This window comes from Equus caballus, chromosome 19 (assembly GCF_041296265.1).
Source record: "Equus caballus isolate H_3958 breed thoroughbred chromosome 19, TB-T2T, whole genome shotgun sequence".
NCBI classification, from domain to species: Eukaryota; Metazoa; Chordata; class Mammalia; order Perissodactyla; family Equidae; genus Equus; species Equus caballus.
The window spans coordinates 17,872,939-17,890,659 of NC_091702.1; the positions used below are offsets into that span (position 1 = coordinate 17,872,939).

Genomic DNA, 17,721 nt, shown 5'->3' on the forward strand with positions numbered 1-17,721 from the left:
TCAATTTCAAACATCCGGAGTCACTCACCTCAGACCAGACCCAGCCAGGCACAGGAGGCCACCTCTGGAAGGCTGGCACTTCCATGCAAACTCCGGAGGAGGGAAACGCACGGAGTCCGACAGAAGGAAACTCAGTGGCTACCAAGGACTTGCGGTGGGAGGAAGGGAGACTGACTGCTTCCCAGGGACAGGGTTTCTCTTGGACAAAAATGGGCGGGTACTAGATGCGGATGACGTTGGTGTGACGTTGTGAGTCTGCTTCACGCCACTTCAGCGAACAATTGAAAAGAACCCAAGAACTAAACTTTATTGAACTGACGAGATAAAATACAGGGAAAGGTTAAGTAAAGAAAAACCAAAAACAAAACTTTAAAACCCACGCCATGGCTAGGGGAAGGCGAGGATTCTCTGGGGCTGCAGCTCAGGAGCTGAGGGTAGTGGCTGGGATGCTGCCAGTGCTTGCTGAAGGTCTTGAGCCGGCTGTGGCTCGCAAGATGCCTGTGCGGCTCTGAGCTGGGCTGGGCCCGAGAGGGAGAGACGGTGCCGGATCTTCAGGGTCTTCCGCGTCTTTCGGTGGAGCTGCAGCTGGAGATGGAAGAAGAGAAAACGCCACCAACATGACTGCCCGCCCAAGTCATTCCAAAGAAAGGGACCCTCTGCCGCCAATCCAGCAGTCTCAGTCCAAGCACCACGCCCCCGAAAGTCTTCCCAGACTCGAGTCCCTGGCAAGAGTGATCTGAGCCCGCCCCTTGCTCCCAGCCGAACCCCAGCCTCTGGACACTCTGCTCCGGGGGGCGCAGCGCCATCCCCTCTGCACACGCCCACGTCACACACCCGAGTCCTCCTCACCCTCAGTCTTGGCATCAGTGTGCTCAGGCTGCTCCAGCCGGGAAAGAAGAACGCGGGCGCGGTGCTCCAGCTCCGAGCCGGGCATATTGAGACCGATGTAGGCCAAGAGCAGTTCCAGGCTGGGAACATCTGGGGGCTGGATAAAATCCTCAGGGTACCATCGGAGCCAGGCGCCCAGAATGAAGGAGATGGCCCTGAGGATGGACAGGTGGGCAGCAGAGTCAGAGAAGGGTCCTTTCCTTGCACGCTGGCCTCCCGGGCATCCCTGTGCGGGCCTGGGCTCCTGGGCCTCCCGCTCCTGGCTGTCCAGGGGCCAGTCCTACTTGGCGGCCACCTCCAATCTGGCAGTCTTGGCAGAGCTAGGCCAGGGCACCAAGGAGGGGCTAGGAAAACGCCTTTGGAAGGGGGAGCCCTGTGCCGTGGTGGCGTCACCTCTCCTAGGCCTCAGGGAAGCCTGACACACTGCTTGGAGCATCTCTCCGCCCACTGCCCACTGGAACGTCAGCTGCGTGAGGGCAGCGAGCGGTGCAGTCTCCTCTTTTCATTGCCCTCCCTGGCACACAGGAGGTGCTCCCAGAACATCTGACCAGTGAGGGAACAACGGACATTGTCTCCCGCCCATGCTTCCCAGGGCCCTCCTCTTGCCTCCAACTTTCCCTCCTGGGCCTACGTGCTGCCTGATTCACCAGGTGTCCCATGAGGGTCATGCTCCCCTGCCCCGTATCTCGACCAGGGAGGGGCTTATGTGGCCCCGGAGCACTCCCTGAGCCCCCTGAGCAGGAGCTGAGCACCCGCTGGGGAGCTTCTAGCAGATGAGTGAGCGGGACGCTGCAGGCAACTGCCCTCCAAGTGTGGACGCTGGGCGCCCTCCTAGGGATTCCAAAGCCCACTCACTTTTTGAGTTGGTCTAGGGGTCCGCCGTCCTCATCGCCATAGGCAAGGACACAACCGTATCTAGAAGACACAGGAGGACGTCGCATGGACTGGACTGTGGATCAGGCCTGCGTGAGAAGCCTAGCGGCGCTGTCTCACTCCCAAGGAGAATGGAGCCCTGGAGGGCATGGCTGTCGCCTGCTCTGCGCACGGGATTCTGGTCAGTGCCTAGAAAACTTTCTGCACCTAGTGGGGACCTCTGTGTGTGCGTAATGAAGGAAGGAGCTCCAACCGGCCCCTCACTCCTGCTTGAGTGGGTCGGGGGCCTCGGCTCAGCCCAGGGATCGCTGCTCTGGCTTCACCCAGGTCAGAGACCTAGAAGAGCTCTGCCATCTCCTTTTCCAAAGGGAAGACAACAACTCAGTGAAGGCCACGGGCACGCTGAGGGACGAGGCGGAGGCTTCGCCTTAGGCAAGAGGAATATCCTCAATGAGCACAACCACAGCCCCTCCGCTCCAGTCGACCCTCCCAGAGGGTTAGGCTTCTCGAGAAGCCTTTGCAGGCAGCACCTGCCTGAGTCCCTACAATCTCCCCTGGAGGCTGATCCTCTCTTCAGCCCGCCTTGCAAGGAGCAAACCGAGGCTCGGGGAGGTGCCGTGACATCCCCAGCCTCACAGCTAGTAGGTGGCTGAATGCCCACAGTGCTGCGGAGGGGCACGGCACGCACCTTTGAAACAGAAGCTCCAGCACCTGTCGTGTGGTGGCAAAACCTCTATACGTGCACAGGAAGCTGTGGACGTAGGCGGTGTCGCCCTCCAGGAAGGCGGGCACCAGGTGCTCCACTCGCTTCTGCCGCCTTCCAGCCTGGACGGTCCACACCAGGCGGGACGCTTTGCTCTTCGCTGGGGATGGATTTTCAGCCTGGGGTCAGACAGAGGGGCCGCTTGCCATCAGAGGCCGCACCGCGGGCCCCAGGAGTGCCGGGGACTGGAGGTCGCACCGAATGCCCAAGCCCGCGGTGACTTGTGGCCGGAAGTGGGCATCATTGCCCAGGGCAGGGAAGAATTCTCGGGATTCCAAGTAGGATGTGAGGTGGAGAAGGATTAAACCTCTTGGTCTCCTAGGTCTTTGTGCTGGCAGAGGAGTGACAGCCCCTCCCTGGATGAAGAGCATCAACCCTGGGGTGGCTGACCAACTGCCCATTCGAGACAGGAGAACACAGAGGCTTTTCGTGGGCTGGGAGGGATGAGGACGGGAGGACAGGCAGGGTGATCAGGGCGGTGCTGTGGAAATGGCAACAGAAGGTGCGGGTTCAGTGAAGGGCTGAGTCACTGGGCTAATGGGTCTCCCTTCTGGAAAGTTGGGCAGCCTGCTGAGGCCCGACGCCCTGACCTCGAGAGGCCACGTGGACGTGTTCCTCTGGACAGCAAAGGCAGAGGACCAGAAAGAACCCTGTGAGCCCCATGTCCTGTTGGGCAAAAAGCATGCCTATCCATCAGGATGCTGCGTCCGACTGGGAGAAGGTGGGGAAGGATTGCCAGGCCACATGGACACGTGAGGATGGGAGTTCAAACAGGAAAATCTCTACAGAACGCAAAAGGACTCTTGAACGCCCGTGAGCTGATGGGCTAGAAATGTCTCTGCTCTGCTACACCTCTGTGGACAGGGCCGTCTCCTCTGGCCAAGACGGGGGCTGGGCCCGCAGGGCAAGGTCGGGGGAAGAGATGGGGATTCAGATTCCTTTGGGAGCAGGGCTCCAGGCAGGAGCCCCGGGGCTGTCTCAGGGCCTTCGAAGACCTGGGGTCCTCAGTGCTGTCTTGGGGCCCTGGGGCTTGGGTCTCCCCAGCACCTGCACTCACCCTGAGCCGGCCCTGGCCTCGCTTGGCAGCGTGGGGCACCTTCCCTTCCTGCAGGGTGGTGGAGTCGAGGGCGTCGTGGCTCAGCTGCTGGCCCGTCTCCTGAGTGACGCTCTGGAAAGACAGTGCCCGGCAGCCAGGCGGCAAGCCTCAGAGACCCGACTGGCTGTCTTTGCTGGCTCTCACACCTCTGTGACTCTCTCCACTCTGGACACACATACCCCGCCCCACGGTCCACACAGACCTCCACCGAGGAGGGAAACACACGGCAGCCTGAGGGCCTGGAATGAGGAGGCAGCTTAGGGGTCCCCTTTCAGTCCTGCCAGCCCTGTCCTGGCTTGGGAACGTGACGGGAAAAGCAGGTTATTGCCAGCCCACCAACCTTCTGCGGCCAAGGGCAGATCCTGCCCACACGTCCCTCTGGCCCCCACACTCACGAGGACGGGATGAGGGCTGCCCTGGGAGGGCTCGGGGAGCTGGTCTGGCCTCGATTGGGCTCCTCTAGGCTTCCTCATGTTACCTGAGAGGACCTCCTGCCAAAGGTCCAGCGGTGGGGGGCGTGGGAGCTGAGCCAGCGTCCACAACGTCTCCAAAGGTTCTCCCTCCGGGCTTTCTGGGAACCAGAGCCCTGGTCAGGCGGGAGAAAGCAGGAGAACATGTTTCTCTATCAAGAGTCTCCAGCCAAGTGAGCTGGCTTTGCGCACGTGGCTGCCTAGTTGCGGGGGTTCCAAGTCTGTTGGGGTCTGTTGTCAAGGAAGTGACCTCATTTCCTGCAGTGCCCTTACCTGAGTGCCCCCCTCAGATACCACCCATGCAAACAGTCCTCTGGCCATGGCCTTGCTCACCCCCCTTCTCCATGCGACGTCGTAGGCGTACCCAGGAACACCAACACACCCGTCTCACAGGCTCCCTAGAGGGTCTGGGTGCGGCCGAGGTCCCAGCTTTGAGACTGACGCAGAAACAAGTCCTCTTCCTTACCTCTTCTGGATCCTGCATAAGCCGTTGTGTCTCTCAGGGCCTGTCGGCCTCCTGTCTGCACACTGGGGAGGACCGGAGCGTGGACTTGCTAGACATGTCCTCTGGCGTGTGTCCTACCTTAGAGGACGATACCTCTCAAACTGCAGGCGGGTGTCACTTGCAGGCAATGCCTCCCACCTCGTGTTTCTTCCTCTTGCCACTTGCCCTGTGTCTGCTTCTCTTCGGATCCCAGCCTAGAGTCCATCCTTGCATCCAAGGTCAATGTGTGTGTGTGTGTGTGTTTGTGTGTGTGTGCATGCGCGTGTGTGTGTGTGTTTGTGTGCGTCCGCGTGTTGTGTGCTCAGGTTGTGGAGGCCAAGAAGAAAACAGCTCCCACAAAAGGGAGGGATTGGCAAGAGCTTCTCAAGGTCTCAGGGTTCCTAATTTCAGAAGCCAAGCCTCCGCGTGGGGTCCCAGTCTTGCCCTAGAAGGTCAGAACACACACTTACCCATTGGACTCACCCTGTCGAGGGCCATTCCCTACCCCTCTAGGGGCCTCAGTTTCCCAATGTTCCAGTGAGAGATTCAATTCAGGACTGCATAGGCCTGAGCTCAGCAGAAAAGTGGCCGCCACTGCCTCCACCGTGGGTGTGATGTGGGCAGGGCTACAATCCAGGGTGCCCCGGACCTGGGCTCCTCCTCAAACAAGAACTGACCAAATGCCCGTGTACACTGCCGAATACTCCCCCTCACCCCCATGCCATCTCCAGATCTGTATGCACTTCCACCAACACAGCCTTCTCCAGAGGCCCCTGGGAATGCCTGTGTGCAGCCAGAGCCCCAGCCTTGAGGACGCAGAGCTGGCTTCCTCCCTGGCTCCGTCTTCTTCCTCATCTGGGATTCTGGGCAAGGCATTGAAGTTCTGGGGTCTTCTCCTTCTCCCGTCACTGGCCACCTGGGATCAGGACTTCCTGGTCTAGACCTCCTGCTGTAATCCCCTCCTCTTGAGTGTGGACTGACTGGAGCGATTCCACAGAGGACGGCAAAGCGATGCCGTGTCACTACTGAGATTTGGATGTGGTCAGTGGTCCCTGAGAACGCGCAAGGGGATAGGTGTGACTACTCACAGCCCACTGTGGGGCATCAGGTACCAGGAAGGAACAGCCCCAGGCTCCTTCCCGCACCACACCCTCACACACCCACACACCCACACCGCCCTCACACACAAACACACACACACACACGCCCCCGCACCAGAGCTCAATGAAGAGCTCTGAAAAGCTGGCCACCCCTTGTTCTGGGCAGTTGTTTCTTGGTAGAACGAGGGCATCGTTTCTTATGACTCATCTTTAAGTCATTCTTTTACCAAATTAACATTAATTATCTATCTCAAACGTTAAAACTTTGGGGAATATATTTTACTCCACGATACGCTTCTTATAAACGCCAGTGTTTCATATGCGATGAGAATATTTTTGAAATTTGCACATTTTGAAAACGTTACCAGGGCCCATCCAGGAAAGCGAAAGATTTGAAAGGGGTCTCCCTGGCCCCGACATTTCCCTCGCTGTTTCCAGCTCTGGTGTCACACCTCCAATGGGTCCCCATCCCCAGGAAGTGAAAAGAGGGAATAGCGGGGCATCCTCTTTGAGACAGAATCTTTGATCTCCGGGGGATTTTTCTTCTTAATGAAAACCGCTATCTCAATTTCAAACATCCGGAGTCACTCACCTCAGACCAGACCCAGCCAGGCACAGGAGGCCACCTCTGGAAGGCTGGCACTTCCATGCAAACTCCGGAGGAGGGAAACGCACGGAGTCCGACAGAAGGAAACTCAGTGGCTACCAGGGACTTGCGGTGGGAGGAAGGGAGACTGACTGCTTCCCAGGGACAGGGTTTCTCTTGGACAAAAATGGGCGGGCACTAGATGCGGATGACGTTGGTGTGACGTTGTGAGTCTGCTTCACGCCACTTCAGCGAACAATTGAAAAGAACCCAAGAACTAAACTTTATTGAACTGACGAGATAAAATACAGGGAAAGGTTAAGTAAAGAAAAACCAACAACAAAACTTTAAAACCCACGCCATGGCTAGGGGAAGGCGAGGATTCTCTGGGGCTGCAGCTCAGGAGCTGAGGGTAGTGGCTGGGATGCTGCCAGTGCTTGCTGAAGGTCTTGAGCCGGCTGTGGCTCGCAAGATGCCTGTGCGGCTCTGAGCTGGGCTGGGCCCGAGAGGGAGAGACGGTGCCGGATCTTCAGGGTCTTCCGCGTCTTTCGGTGGAGCTGCAGCTGGAGATGGAAGAAGAGAAAACGCCACCAACATGACTGCCCGCCCGAGTCATTCCAAAGAAAGGGACCCTCTGCCGCCAATCCAGCAGTCTCAGTCCAAGCACCACGCCCCCGAAAGTCTTCCCAGACTCGAGTCCCTGGCAAGAGTGATCTGAGCCCGCCCCTTGCTCCCAGCCGAACCCCAGCCTCTGGACACTCTGCTCCGGGGGGCGCAGCGCCATCCCCTCTGCACACGCCCACGTCACACACCCGAGTCCTCCTCACCCTCAGTCTTGGCATCAGTGTGCTCAGGCTGCTCCAGCCGGGAAAGAAGAACGCGGGCGCGGTGCTCCAGCTCCGAGCCGGGCATATTGAGACCGATGTAGGCCAAGAGCAGTTCCAGGCTGGGAACATCTGGGGGCTGGATAAAATCCTCAGGGTACCATCGGAGCCAGGCGCCCAGAATGAAGGAGATGGCCCTGAGGACGGACAGGTGGGCAGCAGAGTCAGAGAAGGGTCCTTTCCTTGCACGCTGGCCTCCCGGGCATCCCTGTGCGGGCCTGGGCTCCTGGGCCTCCCGCTCCTGGCTGTCCAGGGGCCAGTCCTACTTGGCGGCCACCTCCAATCTGGCAGTCTTGGCAGAGCTAGGCCAGGGCACCAAGGAGGGGCTAGGAAAACGCCTTTGGAAGGGGGAGCCCTGTGCCGTGGTGGCGTCACCTCTCCTAGGCCTCAGGGAAGCCTGACACACTGCTTGGAGCATCTCTCCGCCCACTGCCCACTGGAACGTCAGCTGCGTGAGGGCAGCGAGCGGTGCAGTCTCCTCTTTTCATTGCCCTCCCTGGCACACAGGAGGTGCTCCCAGAACATCTGACCAGTGAGGGAACAACGGACATTGTCTCCCGCCCATGCTTCCCAGGGCCCTCCTCTTGCCTCCAACTTTCCCTCCTGGGCCAAGTGCTGCCTGATTCACCAGGTGTCCCATGAGGGTCATGCTCCCCTGCCCCGTATCTCGACCAGGGAGGGGCTTATGTGGCCCCGGAGCACTCCCTGAGCCCCCTGAGCAGGAGCTGAGCACCCGCTGGGGAGCTTCTAGCAGATGAGTGAGCGGGACGCTGCAGGCAACTGCCCTCCAAGTGTGGACGCTGGGCGCCCTCCTAGGGATTCCAAAGCCCACTCACTTTTTGAGTTGGTCTAGGGGTCCGCCGTCCTCATCGCCATAGGCAAGGACACAACCGTATCTAGAAGACACAGGAGGACGTCGCATGGACTGGACTGTGGATCAGGCCTGCGTGAGAAGCCTAGCGGCGCTGTCTCACTCCCAAGGAGAATGGAGCCCTGGAGGGCATGGCTGTCGCCTGCTCTGCGCACGGGAATCTGGTCAGTGCCTAGAAAACTTTCTGCACCTAGTGGGGACCTCTGTGTGTGCGTGATGAAGGAAGGAGCTCCAACCGGCCCCTCACTCCTGCTTGAGTGGGTCGGGGGCCTCGGCTCAGCCCAGGGATCGCTGCTCTGGCTTCACCCAGGTCAGAGACCTAGAAGAGCTCTGCCATCTCCTTTTCCAAAGGGAAGACAACAACTCAGTGAAGGCCACGGGCACGCTGAGGGACGAGGCGGAGGCTTCGCCTTAGGCAAGAGGAATATCCTCAATGAGCACAACCACAGCCCCTCCGCTCCAGTCGACCCTCCCAGAGGGTTAGGCTTCTCGAGAAGCCTTTGCAGGCAGCACCTGCCTGAGTCCCTACAATCTCCCCTGGAGGCTGATCCTCTCTTCAGCCCGCCTTGCAAGGAGCAAACCGAGGCTCGGGGAGGTGCCGTGACATCCCCAGCCTCACAGCTAGTAGGTGGCTGAATGCCCACAGTGCTGCGGAGGGGCACGGCACGCACCTTTGAAACAGAAGCTCCAGCACCTGTCGTGTGGTGGCAAAACCTCTATACGTGCACAGGAAGCTGTGGACGTAGGCGGTGTCGCCCTCCAGGAAGGCGGGCACCAGGTGCTCCACTCGCTTCTGCCGCGTTCCAGCCTGGACGGTCCACCCCAGGCGGGACGCTTTGCTCTTCGCTGGGGATGGATTTTCAGCCTGGGGTCAGACAGAGGGGCCGCTTGCCATCAGAGGCCGCACCGCGGGCCCCAGGAGTGCCGGGGACTGGAGGTCGCACCGAATGCCCAAGCCCGCGGTGACTTGTGGCCGGAAGTGGGCATCATTGCCCAGGGCAGGGAAGAATTCTCGGGATTCCAAGTAGGATGTGAGGTGGAGAAGGATTAAACCTCTTGGTCTCCTAGGTCTTTGTGCTGGCAGAGGAGTGACAGCCCCTCCCTGGATGAAGAGCATCAACCCTGGGGTGGCTGACCAACTGCCCATTCGAGACAGGAGAACACAGAGGCTTTTCGTGGGCTGGGAGGGATGAGGACGGGAGGACAGGCAGGGTGATCAGGGCGGTGCTGTGGAAATGGCAACAGAAGGTGCGGGTTCAGTGAAGGGCTGAGTCACTGGGCTAATGGGTCTCCCTTCTGGAAAGTTGGGCAGCCTGCTGAGGCCCGACGCCCTGACCTCGAGAGGCCACGTGGACGTGTTCCTCTGGACAGCAAAGGCAGAGGACCAGAAAGAACCCTGTGAGCCCCATGTCCTGTTGGGCAAAAAGCATGCCTATCCATCAGGATGCTGCGTCCGACTGGGAGAAGGTGGGGAAGGATTGCCAGGCCACATGGACACGTGAGGATGGGAGTTCAAACAGGAAAATCTCTACAGAACGCAAAAGGACTCTTGAACGCCCGTGAGCTGATGGGCTAGAAATGTCTCTGCTCTGCTACACCTCTGTGGACAGGGCCGTCTCCTCTGGCCAAGACGGGGGCTGGGCCCGCAGGGCAAGGTCGGGGGAAGAGATGGGGATTCAGATTCCTTTGGGAGCAGGGCTCCAGGCAGGAGCCCCGGGGCTGTCTCAGGGCCTTCGAAGACCTGGGGTCCTCAGTGCTGTCTTGGGGCCCTGGGGCTTGGGTCTCCCCAGCACCTGCACTCACCCTGAGCCGGCCCTGGCCTCGCTTGGCAGCGTGGGGCACCTTCCCTTCCTGCAGGGTGGTGGAGTCGAGGGCGTCGTGGCTCAGCTGCTGGCCCGTCTCCTGAGTGACGCTCTGGAAAGACAGTGCCCGGCAGCCAGGCGGCAAGCCTCAGAGACCCGACTGGCTGTCTTTGCTGGCTCTCACACCTCTGTGACTCTCTCCACTCTGGACACACATGCCCCGCCCCACGGTCCACACAGACCTCCACCGAGGAGGGAAACACACGGCAGCCTGAGGGCCTGGAATGAGGAGGCAGCTTAGGGGTCCCCTTTCAGTCCTGCCAGCCCTGTCCTGGCTTGGGAACGTGACGGGAAAAGCAGGTTATTGCCAGCCCACCAACCTTCTGCGGCCAAGGGCAGATCCTGCCCACACGTCCCTCTGGCCCCCACACTCACGAGGACGGGATGAGGGCTGCCCTGGGAGGGCTCGGGGAGCTGGTCTGGCCTCGATTGGGCTCCTCTAGGCTTCCTCATGTTACCTGAGAGGACCTCCTGCCAAAGGTCCAGCGGTGGGGGGCGTGGGAGCTGAGCCAGCGTCCACAACGTCTCCAAAGGTTCTCCCTCCGGGCTTTCTGGGAACCAGAGCCCTGGTCAGGCGGGAGAAAGCAGGAGAACATGTTTCTCTATCAAGAGTCTCCAGCCAAGTGAGCTGGCTTTGCGCACGTGGCTGCCTAGTTGCGGGGGTTCCAAGTCTGTTGGGGTCTGTTGTCAAGGAAGTGACCTCATTTCCTGCAGTGCCCTTACCTGAGTGCCCCCCTCAGATACCACCCATGCAAACAGTCCTCTGGCCATGGCCTTGCTCACCCCCCTTCTCCATGCGACGTCGTAGGCGTACCCAGGAACACCAACACACCCGTCTCACAGGCTCCCTAGAGGGTCTGGGTGCGGCCGAGGTCCCAGCTTTGAGACTGACGCAGAAACAAGTCCTCTTCCTTACCTCTTCTGGATCCTGCATAAGCCGTTGTGTCTCTCAGGGCCTGTCGGCCTCCTGTCTGCACACTGGGGAGGACCGGAGCGTGGACTTGCTAGACATGTCCTCTGGCGTGTGTCCTACCTTAGAGGACGATACCTCTCAAACTGCAGGCGGGTGTCACTTGCAGGCAATGCCTCCCACCTCGTGTTTCTTCCTCTTGCCACTTGCCCTGTGTCTGCTTCTCTTCGGATCCCAGCCTAGAGTCCATCCTTGCATCCAAGGTCAATGTGTGTGTGTGTGTGTGTGTGTTTGTGTGTGTGTGCATGCGCGTGTGTGTGTGTGTTTGTGTGCGTCCGCGTGTTGTGTGCCCAGGTTGTGGAGGCCAAGAAGAAAACAGCTCCCACAAAAGGGAGGGATTGGCAAGAGCTTCTCAAGGTCTCAGGGTTCCTAATTTCAGAAGCCAAGCCTCCGCGTGGGGTCCCAGTCTTGCCCTAGAAGGTCAGAACACACACTTACCCATTGGACTCACCCTGTCGAGGGCCATTCCCTACCCCTCTAGGGGCCTCAGTTTCCCAATGTTCCAGTGAGAGATTCAATTCAGGACTGCATAGGCCTGAGCTCAGCAGAAAAGTGGCCGCCACTGCCTCCACCGTGGGTGTGATGTGGGCAGGGCTACAATCCAGGGTGCCCCGGACCTGGGCTCCTCCTCAAACAAGAACTGACCAAATGCCCGTGTACACTGCCGAATACTCCCCCTCACCCCCATGCCATCTCCAGATCTGTATGCACTTCCACCAACACAGCCTTCTCCAGAGGCCCCTGGGAATGCCTGTGTGCAGCCAGAGCCCCAGCCTTGAGGACGCAGAGCTGGCTTCCTCCCTGGCTCCGCCTTCTTCCTCATCTGGGATTCTGGGCAAGGCATTGAAGTTCTGGGGTCTTCTCCTTCTCCCGTCACTGGCCACCTGGGATCAGGACTTCCTGGTCTAGACCTCCTGCTGTAATCCCCTCCTCTTGAGTGTGGACTGACTGGAGCGATTCCACAGAGGACGGCAAAGCGATGCCGTGTCACTACTGAGATTTGGATGTGGTCAGTGGTCCCTGAGAACGCGCAAGGGGATAGGTGTGACTACTCACAGCCCACTGTGGGGCATCAGGTACCAGGAAGGAACAGCCCCAGGCTCCTTCCCGCACCACACCCTCACACACCCACACACCCACACCGCCCTCACACACACACACACACACACACACGCCCCCGCACCAGAGCTCAATGAAGAGCTCTGAAAAGCTGGCCACCCCTTGTTCTGGGCAGTTGTTTCTTGGTAGAACGAGGGCATCGTTTCTTATGACTCATCTTTAAGTCATTCTTTTACCAAATTAACATTAATTATCTATCTCAAACGTTAAAACTTTGGGGAATATATTTTACTCCACGATACGCTTCTTATAAACGCCAGTGTTTCATATGCGATGAGAATATTTTTGAAATTTGCACATTTTGAAAACGTTACCAGGGCCCATCCAGGAAAGCGAAAGATTTGAAAGGGGTCTCCCTGGCCCCGACATTTCCCTCGCTGTTTCCAGCTCTGGTGTCACACCTCCAATGGGTCCCCATCCCCAGGAAGTGAAAAGAGGGAATAGCGGGGCATCCTCTTTGAGACAGAATCTTTGATCTCCGGGGGATTTTTCTTCTTAATGAAAACCGCTATCTCAATTTCAAACATCCGGAGTCACTCACCTCAGACCAGACCCAGCCAGGCACAGGAGGCCACCTCTGGAAGGCTGGCACTTCCATGCAAACTCCGGAGGAGGGAAACGCACGGAGTCCGACAGAAGGAAACTCAGTGGCTACCAAGGACTTGCGGTGGGAGGAAGGGAGACTGACTGCTTCCCAGGGACAGGGTTTCTCTTGGACAAAAATGGGCGGGTACTAGATGCGGATGACGTTGGTGTGACGTTGTGAGTCTGCTTCACGCCACTTCAGCGAACAATTGAAAAGAACCCAAGAACTAAACTTTATTGAACTGACGAGATAAAATACAGGGAAAGGTTAAGTAAAGAAAAACCAACAACAAAACTTTAAAACCCACGCCATGGCTAGGGGAAGGCGAGGATTCTCTGGGGCTGCAGCTCAGGAGCTGAGGGTAGTGGCTGGGATGCTGCCAGTGCTTGCTGAAGGTCTTGAGCCGGCTGTGGCTCGCAAGATGCCTGTGCGGCTCTGAGCTGGGCTGGGCCCGAGAGGGAGAGACGGTGCCGGATCTTCAGGGTCTTCCGCGTCTTTCGGTGGAGCTGCAGCTGGAGATGGAAGAAGAGAAAACGCCACCAACATGACTGCCCGCCCAAGTCATTCCAAAGAAAGGGACCCTCTGCCGCCAATCCAGCAGTCTCAGTCCAAGCACCACGCCCCCGAAAGTCTTCCCAGACTCGAGTCCCTGGCAAGAGTGATCTGAGCCCGCCCCTTGCTCCCAGCCGAACCCCAGCCTCTGGACACTCTGCTCCGGGGGGCGCAGCGCCATCCCCTCTGCACACGCCCACGTCACACACCCGAGTCCTCCTCACCCTCAGTCTTGGCATCAGTGTGCTCAGGCTGCTCCAGCCGGGAAAGAAGAACGCGGGCGCGGTGCTCCAGCTCCGAGCCGGGCATATTGAGACCGATGTAGGCCAAGAGCAGTTCCAGGCTGGGAACATCTGGGGGCTGGATAAAATCCTCAGGGTACCATCGGAGCCAGGCGCCCAGAATGAAGGAGATGGCCCTGAGGACGGACAGGTGGGCAGCAGAGTCAGAGAAGGGTCCTTTCCTTGCACGCTGGCCTCCCGGGCATCCCTGTGCGGGCCTGGGCTCCTGGGCCTCCCGCTCCTGGCTGTCCAGGGGCCAGTCCTACTTGGCGGCCACCTCCAATCTGGCAGTCTTGGCAGAGCTAGGCCAGGGCACCAAGGAGGGGCTAGGAAAACGCCTTTGGAAGGGGGAGCCCTGTGCCGTGGTGGCGTCACCTCTCCTAGGCCTCAGGGAAGCCTGACACACTGCTTGGAGCATCTCTCCGCCCACTGCCCACTGGAACGTCAGCTGCGTGAGGGCAGCGAGCGGTGCAGTCTCCTCTTTTCATTGCCCTCCCTGGCACACAGGAGGTGCTCCCAGAACATCTGACCAGTGAGGGAACAACGGACATTGTCTCCCGCCCATGCTTCCCAGGGCCCTCCTCTTGCCTCCAACTTTCCCTCCTGGGCCAAGTGCTGCCTGATTCACCAGGTGTCCCATGAGGGTCATGCTCCCCTGCCCCGTATCTCGACCAGGGAGGGGCTTATGTGGCCCCGGAGCACTCCCTGAGCCCCCTGAGCAGGAGCTGAGCACCCGCTGGGGAGCTTCTAGCAGATGAGTGAGCGGGACGCTGCAGGCAACTGCCCTCCAAGTGTGGACGCTGGGCGCCCTCCTAGGGATTCCAAAGCCCACTCACTTTTTGAGTTGGTCTAGGGGTCCGCCGTCCTCATCGCCATAGGCAAGGACACAACCGTATCTAGAAGACACAGGAGGACGTCGCATGGACTGGACTGTGGATCAGGCCTGCGTGAGAAGCCTAGCGGCGCTGTCTCACTCCCAAGGAGAATGGAGCCCTGGAGGGCATGGCTGTCGCCTGCTCTGCGCACGGGATTCTGGTCAGTGCCTAGAAAACTTTCTGCACCTAGTGGGGACCTCTGTGTGTGCGTGATGAAGGAAGGAGCTCCAACCGGCCCCTCACTCCTGCTTGAGTGGGTCGGGGGCCTCGGCTCAGCCCAGGGATCGCTGCTCTGGCTTCACCCAGGTCAGAGACCTAGAAGAGCTCTGCCATCTCCTTTTCCAAAGGGAAGACAACAACTCAGTGAAGGCCACGGGCACGCTGAGGGACGAGGCGGAGGCTTCGCCTTAGGCAAGAGGAATATCCTCAATGAGCACAACCACAGCCCCTCCGCTCCAGTCGACCCTCCCAGAGGGTTAGGCTTCTCGAGAAGCCTTTGCAGGCAGCACCTGCCTGAGTCCCTACAATCTCCCCTGGAGGCTGATCCTCTCTTCAGCCCGCCTTGCAAGGAGCAAACCGAGGCTCGGGGAGGTGCCGTGACATCCCCAGCCTCACAGCTAGTAGGTGGCTGAATGCCCACAGTGCTGCGGAGGGGCACGGCACGCACCTTTGAAACAGAAGCTCCAGCACCTGTCGTGTGGTGGCAAAACCTCTATACGTGCACAGGAAGCTGTGGACGTAGGCGGTGTCGCCCTCCAGGAAGGCGGGCACCAGGTGCTCCACTCGCTTCTGCCGCGTTCCAGCCTGGACGGTCCACCCCAGGCGGGACGCTTTGCTCTTCGCTGGGGATGGATTTTCAGCCTGGGGTCAGACAGAGGGGCCGCTTGCCATCAGAGGCCGCACCGCGGGCCCCAGGAGTGCCGGGGACTGGAGGTCGCACCGAATGCCCAAGCCCGCGGTGACTTGTGGCCGGAAGTGGGCATCATTGCCCAGGGCAGGGAAGAATTCTCGGGATTCCAAGTAGGATGTGAGGTGGAGAAGGATTAAACCTCTTGGTCTCCTAGGTCTTTGTGCTGGCAGAGGAGTGACAGCCCCTCCCTGGATGAAGAGCATCAACCCTGGGGTGGCTGACCAACTGCCCATTCGAGACAGGAGAACACAGAGGCTTTTCGTGGGCTGGGAGGGATGAGGACGGGAGGACAGGCAGGGTGATCAGGGCGGTGCTGTGGAAATGGCAACAGAAGGTGCGGGTTCAGTGAAGGGCTGAGTCACTGGGCTAATGGGTCTCCCTTCTGGAAAGTTGGGCAGCCTGCTGAGGCCCGACGCCCTGACCTCGAGAGGCCACGTGGACGTGTTCCTCTGGACAGCAAAGGCAGAGGACCAGAAAGAACCCTGTGAGCCCCATGTCCTGTTGGGCAAAAAGCATGCCTATCCATCAGGATGCTGCGTCCGACTGGGAGAAGGTGGGGAAGGATTGCCAGGCCACATGGACACGTGAGGATGGGAGTTCAAACAGGAAAATCTCTACAGAACGCAAAAGGACTCTTGAACGCCCGTGAGCTGATGGGCTAGAAATGTCTCTGCTCTGCTACACCTCTGTGGACAGGGCCGTCTCCTCTGGCCAAGACGGGGGCTGGGCCCGCAGGGCAAGGTCGGGGGAAGAGATGGGGATTCAGATTCCTTTGGGAGCAGGGCTCCAGGCAGGAGCCCCGGGGCTGTCTCAGGGCCTTCGAAGACCTGGGGTCCTCAGTGCTGTCTTGGGGCCCTGGGGCTTGGGTCTCCCCAGCACCTGCACTCACCCTGAGCCGGCCCTGGCCTCGCTTGGCAGCGTGGGGCACCTTCCCTTCCTGCAGGGTGGTGGAGTCGAGGGCGTCGTGGCTCAGCTGCTGGCCCGTCTCCTGAGTGACGCTCTGGAAAGACAGTGCCCGGCAGCCAGGCGGCAAGCCTCAGAGACCCGACTGGCTGTCTTTGCTGGCTCTCACACCTCTGTGACTCTCTCCACTCTGGACACACATGCCCCGCCCCACGGTCCACACAGACCTCCACCGAGGAGGGAAACACACGGCAGCCTGAGGGCCTGGAATGAGGAGGCAGCTTAGGGGTCCCCTTTCAGTCCTGCCAGCCCTGTCCTGGCTTGGGAACGTGACGGGAAAAGCAGGTTATTGCCAGCCCACCAACCTTCTGCGGCCAAGGGCAGATCCTGCCCACACGTCCCTCTGGCCCCCACACTCACGAGGACGGGATGAGGGCTGCCCTGGGAGGGCTCGGGGAGCTGGTCTGGCCTCGATTGGGCTCCTCTAGGCTTCCTCATGTTACCTGAGAGGACCTCCTGCCAAAGGTCCAGCGGTGGGGGGCGTGGGAGCTGAGCCAGCGTCCACAACGTCTCCAAAGGTTCTCCCTGCGGGCTTTCTGGGAACCAGAGCCCTGGTCAGGCGGGAGAAAGCAGGAGAACATGTTTCTCTATCAAGAGTCTCCAGCCAAGTGAGCTGGCTTTGCGCACGTGGCTGCCTAGTTGCGGGGGTTCCAAGTCTGTTGGGGTCTGTTGTCAAGGAAGTGACCTCATTTCCTGCAGTGCCCTTACCTGAGTGCCCCCCTCAGATACCACCCATGCAAACAGTCCTCTGGCCATGGCCTTGCTCACCCCCCTTCTCCATGCGACGTCGTAGGCGTACCCAGGAACACCAACACACCCGTCTCACAGGCTCCCTAGAGGGTCTGGGTGCGGCCGAGGTCCCAGCTTTGAGACTGACGCAGAAACAAGTCCTCTTCCTTACCTCTTCTGGATCCTGCATAAGCCGTTGTGTCTCTCAGGGCCTGTCGGCCTCCTGTCTGCACACTGGGGAGGACCGGAGCGTGGACTTGCTAGACATGTCCTCTGGCGTGTGTCCTACCTTAGAGGACGATACCTCTCAAACTGCAGGCGGGTGTCACTTGCAGGCAATGCCTCCCACCTCGTGTTTCTTCCTCTTGCCACTTGCCCTGTGTCTGCTTCTCTTCGGATCCCAGCCTAGAGTCCATCCTTGCATCCAAGGTCAATGTGTGTGTGTGTGTGTGTGTGTTTGTGTGTGTGTGCATGCGCGTGTGTGTGTGTGTTTGTGTGCGTCCGCGTGTTGTGTGCTCAGGTTGTGGAGGCCAAGAAGAAAACAGCTCCCACAAAAGGGAGGGATTGGCAAGAGCTTCTCAAGGTCTCAGGGTTCCTAATTTCAGAAGCCAAGCCTCCGCGTGGGGTCCCAGTCTTGCCCTAGAAGGTCAGAACACACACTTACCCATTGGACTCACCCTGTCGAGGGCCATTCCCTACCCCTCTAGGGGCCTCAGTTTCCCAATGTTCCAGTGAGAGATTCAATTCAGGACTGCATAGGCCTGAGCTCAGCAGAAAAGTGGCCGCCACTGCCTCCACCGTGGGTGTGATGTGGGCAGGGCTACAATCCAGGGTGCCCCGGACCTGGGCTCCTCCTCAA

The 17,721-nt window shown here is 59.4% G+C and overlaps 3 protein-coding genes across 3 annotated transcripts; all 3 read right to left on the reverse strand.

Annotated features, from left to right (window-relative positions):
- Nucleotides 1–281: 281 nt before the first annotated feature.
- Nucleotides 282–4,307, reverse strand: LOC138918857 (ral guanine nucleotide dissociation stimulator-like). The gene is made up of 6 exons (XM_070242423.1): nt 4,099–4,307; nt 3,582–3,692; nt 2,450–2,643; nt 1,744–1,803; nt 850–1,043; nt 282–585 (listed from the first exon to the last, which is right to left on the reverse strand). Exons 1-6 carry the CDS (start codon nt 4,234–4,236, stop codon nt 422–424), a joined length of 861 nt encoding a protein of 286 aa, XP_070098524.1. The 5' UTR covers nt 4,237–4,307; the 3' UTR covers nt 282–421.
- Nucleotides 4,308–6,519: 2,212 nt separating this feature from the next.
- Nucleotides 6,520–10,566, reverse strand: LOC138918858 (ral guanine nucleotide dissociation stimulator-like). The gene is made up of 6 exons (XM_070242424.1): nt 10,336–10,566; nt 9,819–9,929; nt 8,687–8,880; nt 7,981–8,040; nt 7,088–7,281; nt 6,520–6,823 (listed from the first exon to the last, which is right to left on the reverse strand). Exons 1-6 carry the CDS (start codon nt 10,471–10,473, stop codon nt 6,660–6,662), a joined length of 861 nt encoding a protein of 286 aa, XP_070098525.1. The 5' UTR covers nt 10,474–10,566; the 3' UTR covers nt 6,520–6,659.
- Nucleotides 10,567–12,755: 2,189 nt separating this feature from the next.
- Nucleotides 12,756–16,785, reverse strand: LOC138918859 (ral guanine nucleotide dissociation stimulator-like). The gene is made up of 6 exons (XM_070242425.1): nt 16,577–16,785; nt 16,060–16,170; nt 14,928–15,121; nt 14,222–14,281; nt 13,329–13,522; nt 12,756–13,064 (listed from the first exon to the last, which is right to left on the reverse strand). Exons 1-6 carry the CDS (start codon nt 16,712–16,714, stop codon nt 12,901–12,903), a joined length of 861 nt encoding a protein of 286 aa, XP_070098526.1. The 5' UTR covers nt 16,715–16,785; the 3' UTR covers nt 12,756–12,900.
- Between the last annotated feature and the right edge of the window lie 936 nt (nt 16,786–17,721).